The sequence below is a fragment of the Asterias amurensis genome, chromosome 7, assembly GCF_032118995.1.
Source record: "Asterias amurensis chromosome 7, ASM3211899v1".
Lineage (NCBI taxonomy): Eukaryota > Metazoa > Echinodermata > Asteroidea > Forcipulatida > Asteriidae > Asterias > Asterias amurensis.
In genome coordinates this window covers 12,491,987-12,507,248 of record NC_092654.1, presented here as the reverse complement: position 1 = coordinate 12,507,248, position 15,262 = coordinate 12,491,987, and the positions used below count along the sequence as shown (strand labels likewise).

Sequence of the window (15,262 nt, the reverse complement as noted above, 5' to 3'; positions counted from 1 at the left end):
TTTCACAGTAGATTGTGAGGGCATTGTACACACACAACAGCATTTGTAATGTAATCGCTATGTCTGTCTACACCAATAGATCAATACCATTAAACCCTAGCCTCTGGATACAATACCAGAACATTGCCCAGCTGACTAAAGAGGATTAGCAGCTACATGCCTACACTTAAGTTAAATATCACAGCACTGGTTATTAATTTACAAAGAACTGTATTTCTTCAGTTTAGAATTGTAGGCTGATCTAAACTTGACAAAATTCTTAGCTTCTGAAATGAAGTCCTACAGACAGCCTGACTCTACAAACTATGTGTAATCTTAAGTTTAACTTCTGATGTGTAATCTAGGTAAAAATTTCGCATAATAATTACAGAAAAAGAGGCCACAGTCAAGGCATACACAAGTTCAAAACTGACTTCTCACACTCGACTTTGGCCATAATTTACATTTTTAGGTCATTCTAAGGTCACATTTTAAGGTACATGTACGATGTAACCAAAACAAATACTCATTTATAAGGACTGATAGGCAAAAAGGAAAATAAACAATAAATGTGCTGGGACCCTGACATTTTATCTGGCCAACAGTGCATGGAGGAAGGATCCAGTAGGGGAATTCCTGTACAAAATAGGAATTTCTATAAGACAACTTTTAAGACTAAGAGCATTTAGTTACTGCCATAAAAGGTATATAATATTTTTTTGGAAGAGAGGAATAATTTCCATCCTCAAGTTTTCTAGCCATGAATTTATTTCTACCTCCATGGATTAACCGACCAGTCAAAACTCCATCAAATGAGGTGATTGTCTTACAGTCTAGTATTGAAACAAAACAATGTTGACGCAGCTTGTCCCTCAACAGGGTTGACAACCTAGCTAACAAGCAGGTAGGTACTTTTCTGAGATGACTCAGTATTCAAGGTGGGTAAACCACATCCGATATCACCTGGGACCAATTTCATAGAGCATGAAATGTTTTGCCTTGATAAAAACAGGAGTATCTACCAAGCTTCCACATGATCTCAGGATAAGAAACAACAGCTGAATACATGTAACAAGCAGCATGCCACTATATGAAATTTGGTTGGTAATCCTGTTTTTATCAAGATAGACATTTCATGCTAAGCAACTGTTTGTGCTAAGCAGCTCTATGAAATTGGGCCCTGATTGCACACTGGGTAGGGGAATATCCCTTCTCTATTCTTCACTGGTCATTTTACCATACGTGTGAGTCATTGTTGACAGACACTTGAGAACGGTCTGTCATTAGGATTCAAACTTTAAGTAGGGTTGTTGAAACGATGGTATTTTCACTTCTTGGTCACCCCTGAGGTTTTATTTTTGAGGAGCTTCTGGGAACAATTCAATTTGTTTCATTTTCAAAATTTGTATATTTTATTTAAAAAATCACCAAATATGGACCTTTTTGAGTCCACATAGTGGTCCACAATGTAGTCCCTACATTATGTGGACTTCTTGTGATCTCAGGTCCTAACTTCGTATGTCACTTTAAAACAGTACAACCCTTTTTTCTCCTCAATGAGCCTAAAGTTGGGATACATAAGTTGATGAATTAGAGAACAAAAGCAGCTTCCCACCGGTCCTCTTTTAGCTATTACCATACAGGATCATTCACTCATGATCCTATTATCACTAGGTAAATTTGAAGAGACCGTATCTAATGCTTAGATAAAACACTTCAGATCTGAAGTTATCACGCATTGATAATGCAGCAAATCTTTGCAAATACTACACAATGCATACATGGATTTCCCAAATAATTCTGAGAAATGCCACTTCAATAAGCACAAATCTACAAGGACAGAACCAATTGAGAAAGACAATGAACCCACGACCGACTGGTACCTTAAATTTGTTACATTGCTAGCCAATAGGAGACCAGGGGCCAAATTAAAGGCAGTGGACACTATTGGTAACTACTCAAAATAATTATAAGCATAAGACCTTTCTTGGTGACGAGTAATGGGGAGAGGTTGATGGTATAAAACATTGTGAGAAACGGCTCCCTCTGAAGTGCCCTAGTTTTCGAGAAAGAAGTAATTTTCCAGGAATTTGATTTCGAGACCTCAGATTTAGAGCTTGAGGTCTCGAAATCAAGCATCTAAACGCACACAACTTCGTGTGACAAGGGTGTTTTTTTCTTCCATTATTATCTCGCAAGTTCGATGACCGATTGAGCTTAAATTTTCACATGTTTGTTATTTTACGCATATGTTGAGATACACCAACTGTGAAGACTAGTCTTTGACAATTACCAATAGTGTCCAGTGCCTTTAAGTGAGGTTTGCAGAGACATGTACAAAATCCCTTTATATGGGCTGTAGTGGTTCTGAGAAGAACCAGTGGTTGAACAACTCAGCGTTTCAGTCAGTGCTTCCTTCTAATCTTTGAAGATAATAAGTCACACACAAAATCCTTGTTGGCATGCACAAATTTGTATGCTTTCAGATGCCTAAAGAAGGGATTCAGGCCTGAAGTCTTTCAATATTTGAAATCCCCTCTTTCTCAAATACTAAGTTCAGCTCTCCATCACTCCTTACCAACTAGGTTTGTACGCTAAACATTATTTTGAGTAATTACAAATAGTGTCAAGTGCCTTTAATTATAAGCAGCTTTTGAGATTTGGACAAGAACAAGGAATCAGCCACAACTCACCCCAGGAGGGCCAATAGGTAGAGATCCAATACTGTACACACCACCTGAATCATTAAACTCTGCTCAAATCCAGAGTCTTATCCCCACAGGGATTTATACCGAAATTAGCCGTATCCTACATGACTTCGTATTTCCTCCGGAGATATCAGAGAATGATTGAAAACGGAAATGAATTCTACAGATCAATATACCAGGTGAAGATCTGTGGCCCTATCGCTGGCAACATTGTGAATAAGTACGAATGCCATGTATAGTTATCAGACCAGGGGTCAATTTTACAAAGAGTTAAGACTAGTCTGTTCTCGAGTTAGGAAGAGTTACTCGTCCTAACTTAGGACTAGCTATATGTTTTTGATATCTCTTAGAACTAGTCCTAAAGTTAGGACTAGTCCTAACTCTTTGTGAAATCGACCCATGATACTTTACGGAGGCAATTAAGACGAATGCCTACATGCCCCCTTAGTATTGCCTTGATGCCCTTGAAATGCTCCAGTGCAAATTTAAAATGTCCCCATAGAGTGCCCTTTACTAAAGAGAAAATGCCTAGGTGCCCTTGCCCTTTCAAAAACAAAACATACATGCCTGAGTTATACCCATTCATAAAAGATTCTTTTCTAGAAAACAAATTCTAGAAAAGTGTCAAACTTCACACAGAATTGTTTATAAATATTTTAAACAATGAATTGAAAGACTTGTGTCACTGTACTGTATTAACTCTCCATGTATTGTCACTCAAAGTATGTTGCAAAAAGTCTGTCATTTAAGTTCAAGTTCAAGAAGAATGTTGATTTTGTGTACAGCACAATAATGGACCCTGGATCGTGTCCATAGTGTTCACAACTTAGGAGACATACGCCTTTTGGCGACAGGTATTTTTTTAACTTTTATGCTCTCCTGGGCACCCCACGGTTGTTTTTCTTTGTTTTCTTAAATATTTTTAATGTATGTATATGTGCTTGTAAATGTGATTGCCCGAATAAATATTATTATTATTATTACAACTTGTGAAAAGTAATGAGTAATGCATTGTGAAAAGTAAGGAGTAGTGCATTAACACAGTCAGCCGATTGAATTAGTTTGAGATACTTTTGAATTTTTACATATTATTGTTTTTAGTTCATAAAATTCAAGTTACACACGCTGGATGTATACAGGTTTTGCCCTTAACTGTTTTAGTGACTGGTCAGCAGGACCAGTGCTAGTCAGAAGTCCATCACCTTTAACACAAGCCCATATAATATTTCAAATTATAATAGGGAAGCTTTTCAAAATGAACTAGCCAGTTGGATCACTTGATGTTAATTTTGACTGGTCCTCAAAGTGTTCTAACTGGCATTTGGCCAGATGACTACTGTTAAAGGCCCTGGACACTATAGGTAGTTGCCAAAGACCAGTCTTCTCAACATATGCATAAAATAACAAACCTGTGAAAATTTGAGCTCAATTGGTCTTCGAAGTTGCGAGATAACTATGAAAGACAAAAAATATCCTTGTCACACGAAGTTGTGTGCTTTCAGATGCTTGGTTTTGAGACCTCAAATTCTAAATCTGAGGTCTTGAAATCAAATTCGTGGAAAATTACTCCTTTCTCGAAAACTACATCACTTCAGAGGGAGCCCTTTCTCACACTGTCGTATACTATCAACCTCTCACCATTTCTCGTTACCAATTAAGGTTTTATGCTAATAATTGTTTTGAGTAGTTACCACTGTCCACTGCCTTTAAGGGGGAATGCTGGCATATCAGATAAAAGGGCCTGCCTATTTTTTTTCAGTGGGACTAGTCAGTCAGACCAGCTGGCACTTGCTGTTCCACTTTAGTCCATTTTTAAAACATAAAAGGGCTGGTTTTCAACAATCCAGCCAGACCACTTGGAGTGAATTTTAACTGGTACGCTGGGATTTTAACTGGCACTTGACCCACGGTCTTCTGTAAAGGAACTCCGGATAAGCCTACTTAATAAAAAATCCACTGATATGTTTTTTTTTTTGAGGAGGCTCTCAAATGTCAAATTTCTTTTCTCACGCTTAAGTCAGAAAACTAGATTTGAGCACATTGCATATTTTGTTCAAATAGACAAACTGTTATTGCAATTATAAAAGTAAACAACTTTTAATGGTTTATGGAGGAGAGGGATATTAAAAAAGTACTTGGTTTCCGGTTCAACAATTCCTTAATCGACCAGAAACAAATTGATTTGAGTCCGCTAATATTTGACTCCTTTGACAAATTCACTCTCGCTTCACTTGATTTATTCCTTGACATTTTAGGGGGACCTTGATAAAATGACTGGGCTTGTTCTCTGTATCAGAAGTATGTGCCGTAATCCCCCAAGATCATAAGTCACTCTTGACTAAAAGAGTTCAAGTTGGAAGGTAGGTACAGGGTCAACCAACAATCATCTCTAAAAAGATGCCGGAAATACTAGTTATAGGTCTTCGTTTTGTTGCAGAGATGATGAGATTAATGTACAAGGTGTAAAGAGATTACAAAGGGACCCAACCACTAAAGGTGGGGGTATAACAGGCAAAAGCTTTGCACTCAGATTGAAGCTCAGTAAGTCACCAAGGTTTTGTGAAGGAACAAAATGAACAAAATGCACAATTTTGTGTTTCCACGATTCAGAATGCCCTACTTTTTAAGGTCACACAAAGTGTATGCTAGCCGAATGATCTCATCTAGCTCCCTGACCTCATCAACCTGTCTCCTTAGTGTTAAACCTGTAACAGCTGTCACAGTCCATCCAAAAACCACTTGCTCCAGCTGTATGGAATTTGTTTACCTTTCCTCTCCCACAATCCAAACGATAACAAACAGAAACAATGGAGTGTGGTGAGAAAAAGTTCCAAGACAAGGAGGGCCCTATTTGTCAATCAATTTGTCACTTTTGTTGAAAGGTGTTTGTTTTTAGTGTTGGGTTCTTTTGGTTGCGAGTTAATAATCACCCGTTATCTTCAAGATCCAACTTGCCTGGTTCGGCCAAATAGTGAAAATGGAAAACAAAAACAGACCCCTAAAACACATCGTCTAGAACTGAAACAGTACCTGCGAAAAATAGACGGGTAGCCAGGGAAGATATTGGGAAAAAATATCATTGCTAACAGCTCCTTCTACTGGGTGCGCCGAAGAACAAATTTGTGGAGCCGCAAGATTGAATTATCCCTTACCAAAAAAACTAATAAGAATCTTTAAAAAATCTTATAGGAATCAAAGTGCCGATAAAAATCTATATACATGTAGAAGAATGCAACAAGAATCCTATTTATATCCTCTAGGATTCTATAGGCATTTCGCCTATACATAGGAACTTTTTGTTAGGGATTATTATTTTGTTTTCACCACAAATATTACTCACACTTCACACAAAGGTCAGTGTCAAAGAGGTCTGAGTTATCATAGGGGGGGGGGGCATTTGCAAAATGGCAAGCAAAGATCTACTACCAGTAGGAGAGCCAGCTGTTTGTTTGTCATCATGTCTTAAAGGAAACAAGTTATAGCCCTACAGTTAGCCAAGTACATGTGTTTAGGGCAAGGACTATTTACAGCTGCAGGGCTTAGTCCTCAATAAAACTCAAGCCTGGTTCATACTTCCTGCGAACTCAATGCAATCTTTTAAAACAGCGCGGTAACGTCAAAATTTGTAATGAATTTGCATTCGCAGGAAGTACAATGTATGAACAAGGGTTTACACTGTCAAAATATTTCAACTTCTGGACCTCACTACCAGTGGTTTGATTTGACAAAGGTAAACGAATATACAATCCCCATGGTTGGGTAGCAGAATAATGCCATACCACCATCAACTCCTTTTATGTACATGTATGTTATAAGGCCTCTACACAAACAATTTGAATTTAGCAAGCCAGTTGGTCTATGAAAAGCATTTGTAACCGTTTGTTATAAAATGAATATGGTATAGAAAGATGTTTCAAAAGAAGAATATAATGATCCACACAAATATCCCTCGAAATTGCATGGTTTTCCTTACAGATCGGGAACTTGTGGATGGATTTATGACCATGTTAGTTCGCAAACAGCATATTGGCCATCTTTCTGTACCTGGTAGCAATAGCAATTTCTCCTCTTTCAAAAAAAAATTGACAACAAGAGAAGATCATGCAATCAGGATAATCTAACAAATCAATGGCCTCAATAAAAAACAATGATCTTCTTACCTTTTCTGTGCAGTGTCCAACTCTGGGAGTTGTTTCTTTTTTACTGTCCTGATCTCAACAATGGGGGAATTTGGCGTCGATCTCGCCCGCATCCTCCCCTCAGGCTCCTCTGAATCCGAGCTGGAGTATCCCTCCACTCTTAGATTGCCCTGTGACGATAAGATGATTGAAAAGTGAATGTTTCACACTTGAACTTGCTACAGCTTGAGGCTTAATTCCCATGTTTAAAAACCGTAGAAGGAAAACAAACGTACCACTTGTGTCCACAGCTGAACTTAAAGGCAGTGGACACTATTGGTAAATACTCAAAATATTTGTTCACGTAAAAACTTACTTGGTAACAAGCAATGGAGAGCTGTTGATAGTAAAAACACATTCTGAAGTAACGTAGTTTTCGAGAAAGAAGTAATTTTCAATGGATTTGATTTAGAATTTGAGGTCTCGAAATTAAACATCTGAAAGCACACAACTTTGTGTGACAAGGGAGTTTTTTCTGTCATTATTATCTCCAGACTTCAACGACCGATTGAGCTCAAATTTTCACAGGTTTGTTATTTTATGCATATGTTGAGATACACCAACTGTGAAGGCTAGTCTTTGGCAATTACCAATAGTGTCCACTGTCTTTAAAGGCATTGCTGTCGATTTTACCAAACTCTTCCAAACATAGAATTAATCCTAGGACTTAGGACAAGTTCAGTTCCATATCTGAAGCCGTTAGGACGCATTGAACACATCCCGAGTTAGAACGGGTTACTCATCCTGACTCAAAATAGGAGTAATCCTAGCGTTTCGTGAAATCGGCTGCAGGACACCTTTGGTAATTGTCAAGAACCAGTATTCTCACTTGGTGTACACCTACATATGCATAAAATAAATAATCTGTGAAAATTTGGACTCAATTGGTCTTAAAAGTTGCAAGAGAATAATGATATTGTAGAAAAACACCCTTGTGCACAAACTTGTGTGCTTTCGTATGCCTAAAAAAAGATTTAGGTCGGAAGATTTTTAAAATTTGAGTGAAAAAATTACATCTTTCTCAATAACTATGGAACTACGTTTCTCACAATGTTTTACACTATGAACAGCTCTCCATTGCTCGTTACTAAGAACATTTTCATGCAAACCACAATTTTGAATAATTACCATTAGTGTCCCGTGCCTTTAACACCTGCGTACAAAAAATGACCGTAGAAGGAAAGCAAAAGTAGCACTTGTGTCCTTAGCCGAATTTACCCGTAGCACTTAATCGCTCTTTATTTGTGTATCGATTTCTGCGGCGGACCAATTCCTCGAGCTTGCTTGCTCTCAAAACAATCTCATGCGTGGTTTAAGTCGCTTCTTCTTCCAATGTCGCAATCTCCCCAATCCTTTTAACCCTAATTAAGAGGCCCTAGTGACATCAATAGAGAAGATTACAAGTATCCTTTGCGTAGCTAAAGACTTTATTGAGCACTGGATGATGTGTGTGATTCACATGGCTCAAGGCAGTTGGTTTGACCAACGTCACAGATTGCAAACTGCAATGTCGTCCATTCTTTAGATTAAAGTGCAAAGTCCCATCTCATTTATGACCAGGCCTGAATGCTTCATTTTTGAAAGAGCAGTGGCACCAAGGCATTTTCCTCTTGGTGAAGAGCACCCTACGAGGAAATTGTGAATTTCTACTGGAGCATTTCAAGGGCACCAAGACAATGACCAGGGCTGGCAAGCATGACATAGCCAGCCTTTTTAACCTGTTTTCAGATGCTTATATCAAACACAAATCTTCAGGAATAAAATTTGTCAAAAACTCTACCAAAAAACTGAGTCATTTCTCCAGAGAAACATCAGTATCTGCAAAGTCTGTGTTCTGACAATTAAAGCAGTCGACTGTCTGGTAAGGTCACATCAAAGTCATTTATACCTCCCATGGGGGTGATGGGGGGGGGGGTAACCCAGACAGGATGAGCAGAGTAATTAATATGATAATTAATAACGAGCATGAGAGTAGATGTTTATTTTGTGGCCCTAACTTTCCTGCTACACAACCATAATGTCCTGTTCATACTCCACAGAATTCAGAATCGATGTGAAAGACCAAGTACATGCAGTGATTGGTCAGGGTACGGAGAAATATTCTTCTGCAGTAAAATTGCTGTACTGGAAAATTCTGGGGGAAAAATATTAAAGGAACACCTTGCCTTGGATCCGTCGAGTTGGTCTTTGAAAAGTGTTTGTAACCGTTTTTGATAAAATGCCTACGGGTAGAAAGATGTTGTAAAAGTATAATACAATGATCCTTACAATCACACCAGGAAATTGCACGGTTTTCCTTTTACCTCGTCGACTAACACGGCGGCCAAATTTTGACTCGTAAAATGGCCGACCGTGTCAGTTCGCAAAGTAAAAGGAAAACCACGCGATTTTGAGGCAAGTTTGTGTAGAGCATTGATTCTACTTTTAAAACATCTTTCAACCCAACCATATGCATTTTATAACAAACAGTTATTAACGCTTTTTATAGACCAACTCGTCCCATCCAAGGCAAGGTGTGCCTTATAACTGTTGCAGAAATGTATGCAATATGTCTGTATGTACATGACTTAGAGAGATTAAAATTGGCTTCGTGGATTCTTCCCTACTTTCCCTCTATGGACAATGGTTCTACGCTTACACCGCTAGGACAGAAATCAGGCTCTTGCACAGTAAGCAAAGAATGGTGATCGTAATCGCAGAGTTTGGCGGTAACCAGAGCAGTGAAATTAAGCCACGATTCACGTTATCCTTTGTCGCTACTTCTCAGGATTCCAACTCACCCCCACCCCCTACCATCTTGTTTTTGTGTATCTTTAGACTTAAAGATAAAAGTGGAAGGCTCTTTGGTTTCATTACCAGAAACATTTAATAACAAAGATTTTACACAAACACTGTTGAAGGGTTTATATATCCACAAGAATAAATAATCTCTCATTCCTTGAAAATAGTTTTGCTCCTTAACAAAGATTTTACACAAACACTGTTGAAGGGTTTATATATCCACAAGAATAAATTATCTCTCATTCCTTGAAAATAGTTTTGCTCCTTGACAATATTTTTGCTCAACAAATAAAAACAACTCCTCACCTTTCCCTTCCTGAGGCGAAGCTGCTCGATGGCTAAACCACTCTTCTTCCTGATAGGATCGTCTGCTCCACTGTCCACATCAGCATCCTGAGAATCTTCTTTCCTTAGGGTGGCTTTTCTCGGACTCTCCTTTGGTCTAACAACTTCTGGTTCTGTTTCAGGTTCTTTGGGTGGTGTTAAGGCGTTAGAAGATGGTGAAGCAACAGGAGGTGGTGAAGCGACAGGAGATGTGTCCGAGGATTTCCTCATGATTCCAGTCAGAGGAGACTTCTCCGGTGTGGACTCCTTCTTGAGGATAGATTTCTCGGTGCGTTCCGAGTCGGTGTCGTCCCTCTCACGGCTTGAATCTCGACGCAGGATGCCTTTGGTCTCGTCCGAGTCAACGAGTAAGGAATCAGACCTCTCCTTGAGAATGCTCCTCACTTCTGGATCACTCTGCACCTCCTCTGATTTCAGAATGCCTCGGCCCTTTGGCGGATGTTCCGGACTTGTTTCACTGTCAGATTTAAGGATCCCCTTCGGCGGCTCCTCGGGACCAGAGTCTACTTTATCAAAAGACGACTCCTTGAGAATTCCTTTTTTCTCTGGAGAGCTAGTTTCTGAAATTTGAGGCATTAGTTTCTCCTCTTGCAGTGATCCCCTTCTTTCTAACTTCTCCGTTGAGCCATAGACAAGTGCAATCTGCTCTGCGATTGGCAGGTTGGCAACCTCTTCTGGTGGCCTGGAGAAGCTACGAGCAAGAGGCGAGAAATCACTGGCCTTCTTCACTTCCTCGACCGTTACCGGTTGGGTCTTAAACCGAGAGTCTGTTCTCCGCTTGCGTTTCGGAACTTCCACCTTCGGCAGGGGTTTCCTCACCCTTTCAGCCTTCTCATGGAACAGTTTCATTTTCTCCGCGAGGCTTAGCCGGCACACGTCATCCTCCTCAACTTCGACTTCCTTTATTTCCGTCACTGTACTCTCACTGGACTTCATGCTGGCTAGTGACGACGCTGAGCTGACTTCTTCCGGAGTGACCGGTTGCGTTTGAGATCGTTCGCTGTTGCGAATACGGTGGAAGCGTCTCCGAGGTTTAGCCTTGGCTGCCTCCTCTTCTTTCAGCTTAGAGATTCGGGTGAACATATGCTTCTTTTCTGAGACGGATAGAGTAGCCAACTCGTCATTCTCCTCTTCGGCCTCGCTAGATTTGTCCACAGGAGTTGAGGGTCTGCTTAAGGTAAGGAAGAATAGAAGAACAAAATAGATAGTCTCATGATTAGGGCTTTAATAGTTGGTTGATCGCCTGCACTAGATCTTTCCACAAGAGTTAAAGGCAGTGGACTCTATTGGTAATTGTCAAAGACTCAACATATGCATAAAATAACACACCTGTGAAAATTTGAGCTCAATCGGTCATCGAACTTGCAAGATAATAGTGAAAGAAAAAACACCCTTGTCACAGTTGTGTGCGTTTAGATGGTTGATTTCGAGACCTCAAGTTCTAAATCTGAGGTCTCGAAATCAAATTCGTAGAAAAAAATTACTTCTTTCTTGAAAACCATGGCACTTCAGAGGGAGCCGTTTCTCACAATGTTTTATACCATCAACCTCTCCCCATTACTCGTCCTCAAGAAAGGTTTTATGCTAATAATTACTTTGAGTAATTACCAACAGTGTCCACTGCCTTTAAGGTACTGCTTCAAGTAAGGAAGAAAATAAATAGATAGTCTCAAAAATTGGGCTAGATAGCTCATTTAGTTAATTGTCTGCACTATATCTCGGAGGTTGAAGGTTCACATCCCACTCTTATCATTTTTTCTATGTAAAACTCTAAATTATTCCCAAAATTTCCAAGTCAGTTTTCTTGTTTTGTTAATTGAAAGTCTCTATATAGATAACATTACAAGGCAATGAAAAATCAACTGACCCTTATTTCTTTGTTGATTTTTGTCAGAAGACCCGGGTTCTTAGAGCCAATGAATGTATATTAGAATGCAATCCAAATCTGGAAAAATTATCTGTCCCTACTTTTGTTGGAAAACAAAAAGTACCCAAACCCTTAAAATAAAGGACAAACTCAAAACTGCAAACTTACCGTGGAGAACCCGAGTCTGCTTGAATCTGAGATGTCCTACTGGGAGACCTAGGAGATCGAGGAGAGCTCGGCGATGTCGGTGGCTTCGGAGGTTTGCTGTCCAGCTTGTCACCCGTCTGAAAGGTCACCAGTCTCTGGGCAACGGGTACCTTAAGGACATCCTCTGGTTTCTTGTTAGCATCCTCGTCCACTCTCTCTTCCTCTTCACTGCCGTCACTTTGAAGGCTCAAGGCACGAGCTCTCATGATGGCGATCAGCTCCTTGTCTTTCGTTGCCAAGGAAAGCCTCTTCACATCATTCTTCTCTGGTATCTGCTCTTTGGGCCTGGAACTCTTAGGAGAGCTCGGTGGAGGTTTAGTGACAATGTCTTTCACCTCTGGCGACGGCGGCCGGCAGGTGATTTTCCCCTGACCTATTTTACTTCCAATCTTACTTCCGATCTTACTTCCGATCTTAGATTCTTTAGTCTTTGTTGGGGTGGTCGGTTTGGCAGTAGGGGTTTCTGTCTTCGGTGTGGTGGTCGGTTTGGCAGTAGGGGTTTCTGTCTTTGCTGTGGTGGTAGGTTTGGCAGTAGAGGTCTCTGTCTTCGTTGTAGTGGTAGGTTTTGTAGTAGGGGTTTCTGTCTTCGTTGTAGTGGTAGGTTTTGCAGTAGGGGTTTCTGTCTTAGATGTTGTAGTAGGTTTGGCAGAAGTAACTCCATTCGTTTTGGCTTTGACTGGAGGGGTTGCTTTGTCCTTAGTTTGGGGTGGTTTTTGAGTTACTTTTGCTTTCACACTCACAGCGGGTTCTTTTAGCTTTGGACTGTCCCTTCCTCTACCCTTGTCCCCAATGCCTCCATTCTCAGTTCTAGAATGAGAGGTAATACTTTTGATCTTTTTCTCAGGTGATGTCGGGGTCTTTCTCTCTGTTTTTTTCACATCCCCATTCCGAGCCGAATCCTTCTTGATCTCAACTTTCTTTGGTTTTGCAAGTTCGTGAATTCGCGACTCAGTGACCTTTCGGGGTTGTCTTTGCAAAGTTGGAGATGCCCTCGAGTCACTGTCTGAACTCTTCGTCTTGGCAATGCGGTGAGTGGGTGACATGGTGCCATCGCTCAAAGATGAGCTACTCTCGTTAGAGTTGCGCCTTTTGCGAGACTCATTCAAAACTTGAGGAATTTCCGGGCGTTTGAGACGAACCTTGCTCGGAGAAGAATTGTCAGAATCGCTATTTGAGACACTTGCCTTTGATGTCTTTTCTGGTGACCTGTTTGATGACCTCTTCTCTTGTAATTTCTTCTCTTTAGATAAACCTCTTGGAGACTCAAGCTTAGTTGGAGATGTAACTCTTGGAGTAGGCCTCTTTGAAATTTTCTTTGGACTGACCTTTCCAGAATCGACATTCGACAAGTTCTCAGGCACGGCTTTTGTTGAAACTTGTTCAGTACTGTCCAAGGGGAGTTTCTTCACTGGAGTGCTCTCGACTTGAACAGTTTCAGTTTTTCTGGAAACTTTGGAGTCCCGCTCCGTTGGAATGACTTCCACCTTGGTGGGGATTCTCGACCTGGAGGAATCCCTGGACGACGGGGTCTTCTCCTCATTCTTGGCGGCCGTTACCTGTTGAATCTCCTCGACCGGTGTGACATCTTGTGAAGACACTGATGGCATGGCACGAGTTGGTTCTTTCCTGGCTGTGTCGCTGAGGTCAGAGGCCGATGGGGAGGTCGAAGGTTGAGAACTCTCGGTAATGGAAAGCTTCCTCTCCTGCACAAAATTAAACAGGGGTCACTTATCAATGAAAACTCATAAAAGAGACACACCCGAGTCATTTATGGTCTAGTGATCACGGGCGCGTGTTTTGCAGGAACTAGTTCCCGGGCGGGCACTAGTCTTTGAAAATAGTGCCCGGTTAAAGCGCCCCTCTCTTGACTTGAACCGTGAACAGAAACTACAAAACTTCCTTTCTTTTCCAGATTTCTGTTCTTTTTTCACATATAAGACCGAGCTGTGTTTAAAACACATATTGACTGGCATAATTCGATAACTAGTGTAAACGTCTATTCCCCTTGGGGCCTGTGAGTGACCAAAAGAGGGGCCTATTTCCCTCGGCCCTGGTCCTAGGGAAATAGACAAACACAAGTTACCTCATTGCCAGTCAATAATAGTATAAGAACTAGTTATTTTAAGTATTATAGTAAGGTCATTGAAGGCAGAACTTACCACAAGTTTTTGACCGATAGCGTGGGCTTCTTTAATCTGTGCTGCTGTGATGGCGACGTTCTGCCTTCTACTACGAGATCGTGACTGTTTTGTGCTGGTCCCTCTATCTGATGGCGGCTTGTAATCTTCTAAAGAAGTTCTCCCTGAGAAATAAATTATTGTTCAGTTTTATCACTTACTTCTAAACCTCTTTTCATTTCATTTCATTTCCATTTTTATGGATGTGTCCCCCAAGATAAGGGCAAATGACCCAGAATTACACAAAAAGACAAACTTATCCCAGTATACTGTCCCTCACCAGATCAGGAAAACATTGTACAACAAAAACAGTTTAAAAACAAGGACAGCAAAATACAAGCTTTTGTTTGTGGATAATAAGATTAACCAAGGATGGAATTGTACTGGTCTTGTAACGGTTAGTGCGACATTTAATAGTTGACAACTGGTCAGAATTTCTAAAGTTATTATAAGCCAACCACTGTAAATGCTAGAGTTCAACAATGAGTTTCCGAAAAGTGAGGCTGAGCTCTTCAAGCCTGGCAAAGACAGGTGGAATTTGAAGTGTGACAGATTTCACTGTGGTTTAGAAGTGAAGACGTCAGATTACATATTACACATACAACTTGATTTTCTTTGATGGAATTGTTAGTCACTGTCTTGCTTTCATCTAGTGCAAATGATGAGTTCATATGTCAAATGTATCATAGACACATGGACAGGTGCTCTGAGAGGTGAACTTGACCCTGATTTAAACAAAAACAAGGACACCTTGTGGTACTAATCTTCCAGTCTCACATGCAATGGGCAAAGTTTAATATTTCAGAACGTTATTTCGCAACAAACGGCATACACGCGCACAAAGTTTAGAATGTAATTTTTGCACTGTCCGTATACGGAGCGTGACTCATTGACACTCACAATATGCAGTGTGCAATAAAAAAAACTGGAAGTAGGTTATAGGTTTTGTATACAGTTCGAGCGTCTGATAGGTGGATTAGCTGGTACTGGTAGATAAATGTATGTGTCCAATGATCAATG

General features: G+C 40.4%; 1 protein-coding gene across 3 annotated transcripts in view; it reads right to left on the bottom strand.

Moving 5' to 3' along the window:
• The window catches only part of LOC139939492 (uncharacterized), a 180,274-nt gene that overhangs the window by 49,931 nt on the left and 115,081 nt on the right, over positions 1 to 15,262 (bottom strand). For all 3 annotated transcript variants that reach the window (XM_071935452.1, XM_071935453.1, XM_071935454.1), the window contains 4 exons: positions 14,225 to 14,367; positions 12,027 to 13,768; positions 9,953 to 11,159; positions 6,848 to 6,996 (listed from right to left, as the gene is read on the bottom strand). In XM_071935452.1, the coding sequence (XP_071791553.1) occupies positions 6,848 to 6,996; positions 9,953 to 11,159; positions 12,027 to 13,768; positions 14,225 to 14,367 (3,241 nt within the window). The remainder of the gene's footprint in view (positions 1 to 6,847; positions 6,997 to 9,952; positions 11,160 to 12,026; positions 13,769 to 14,224; positions 14,368 to 15,262) is intronic.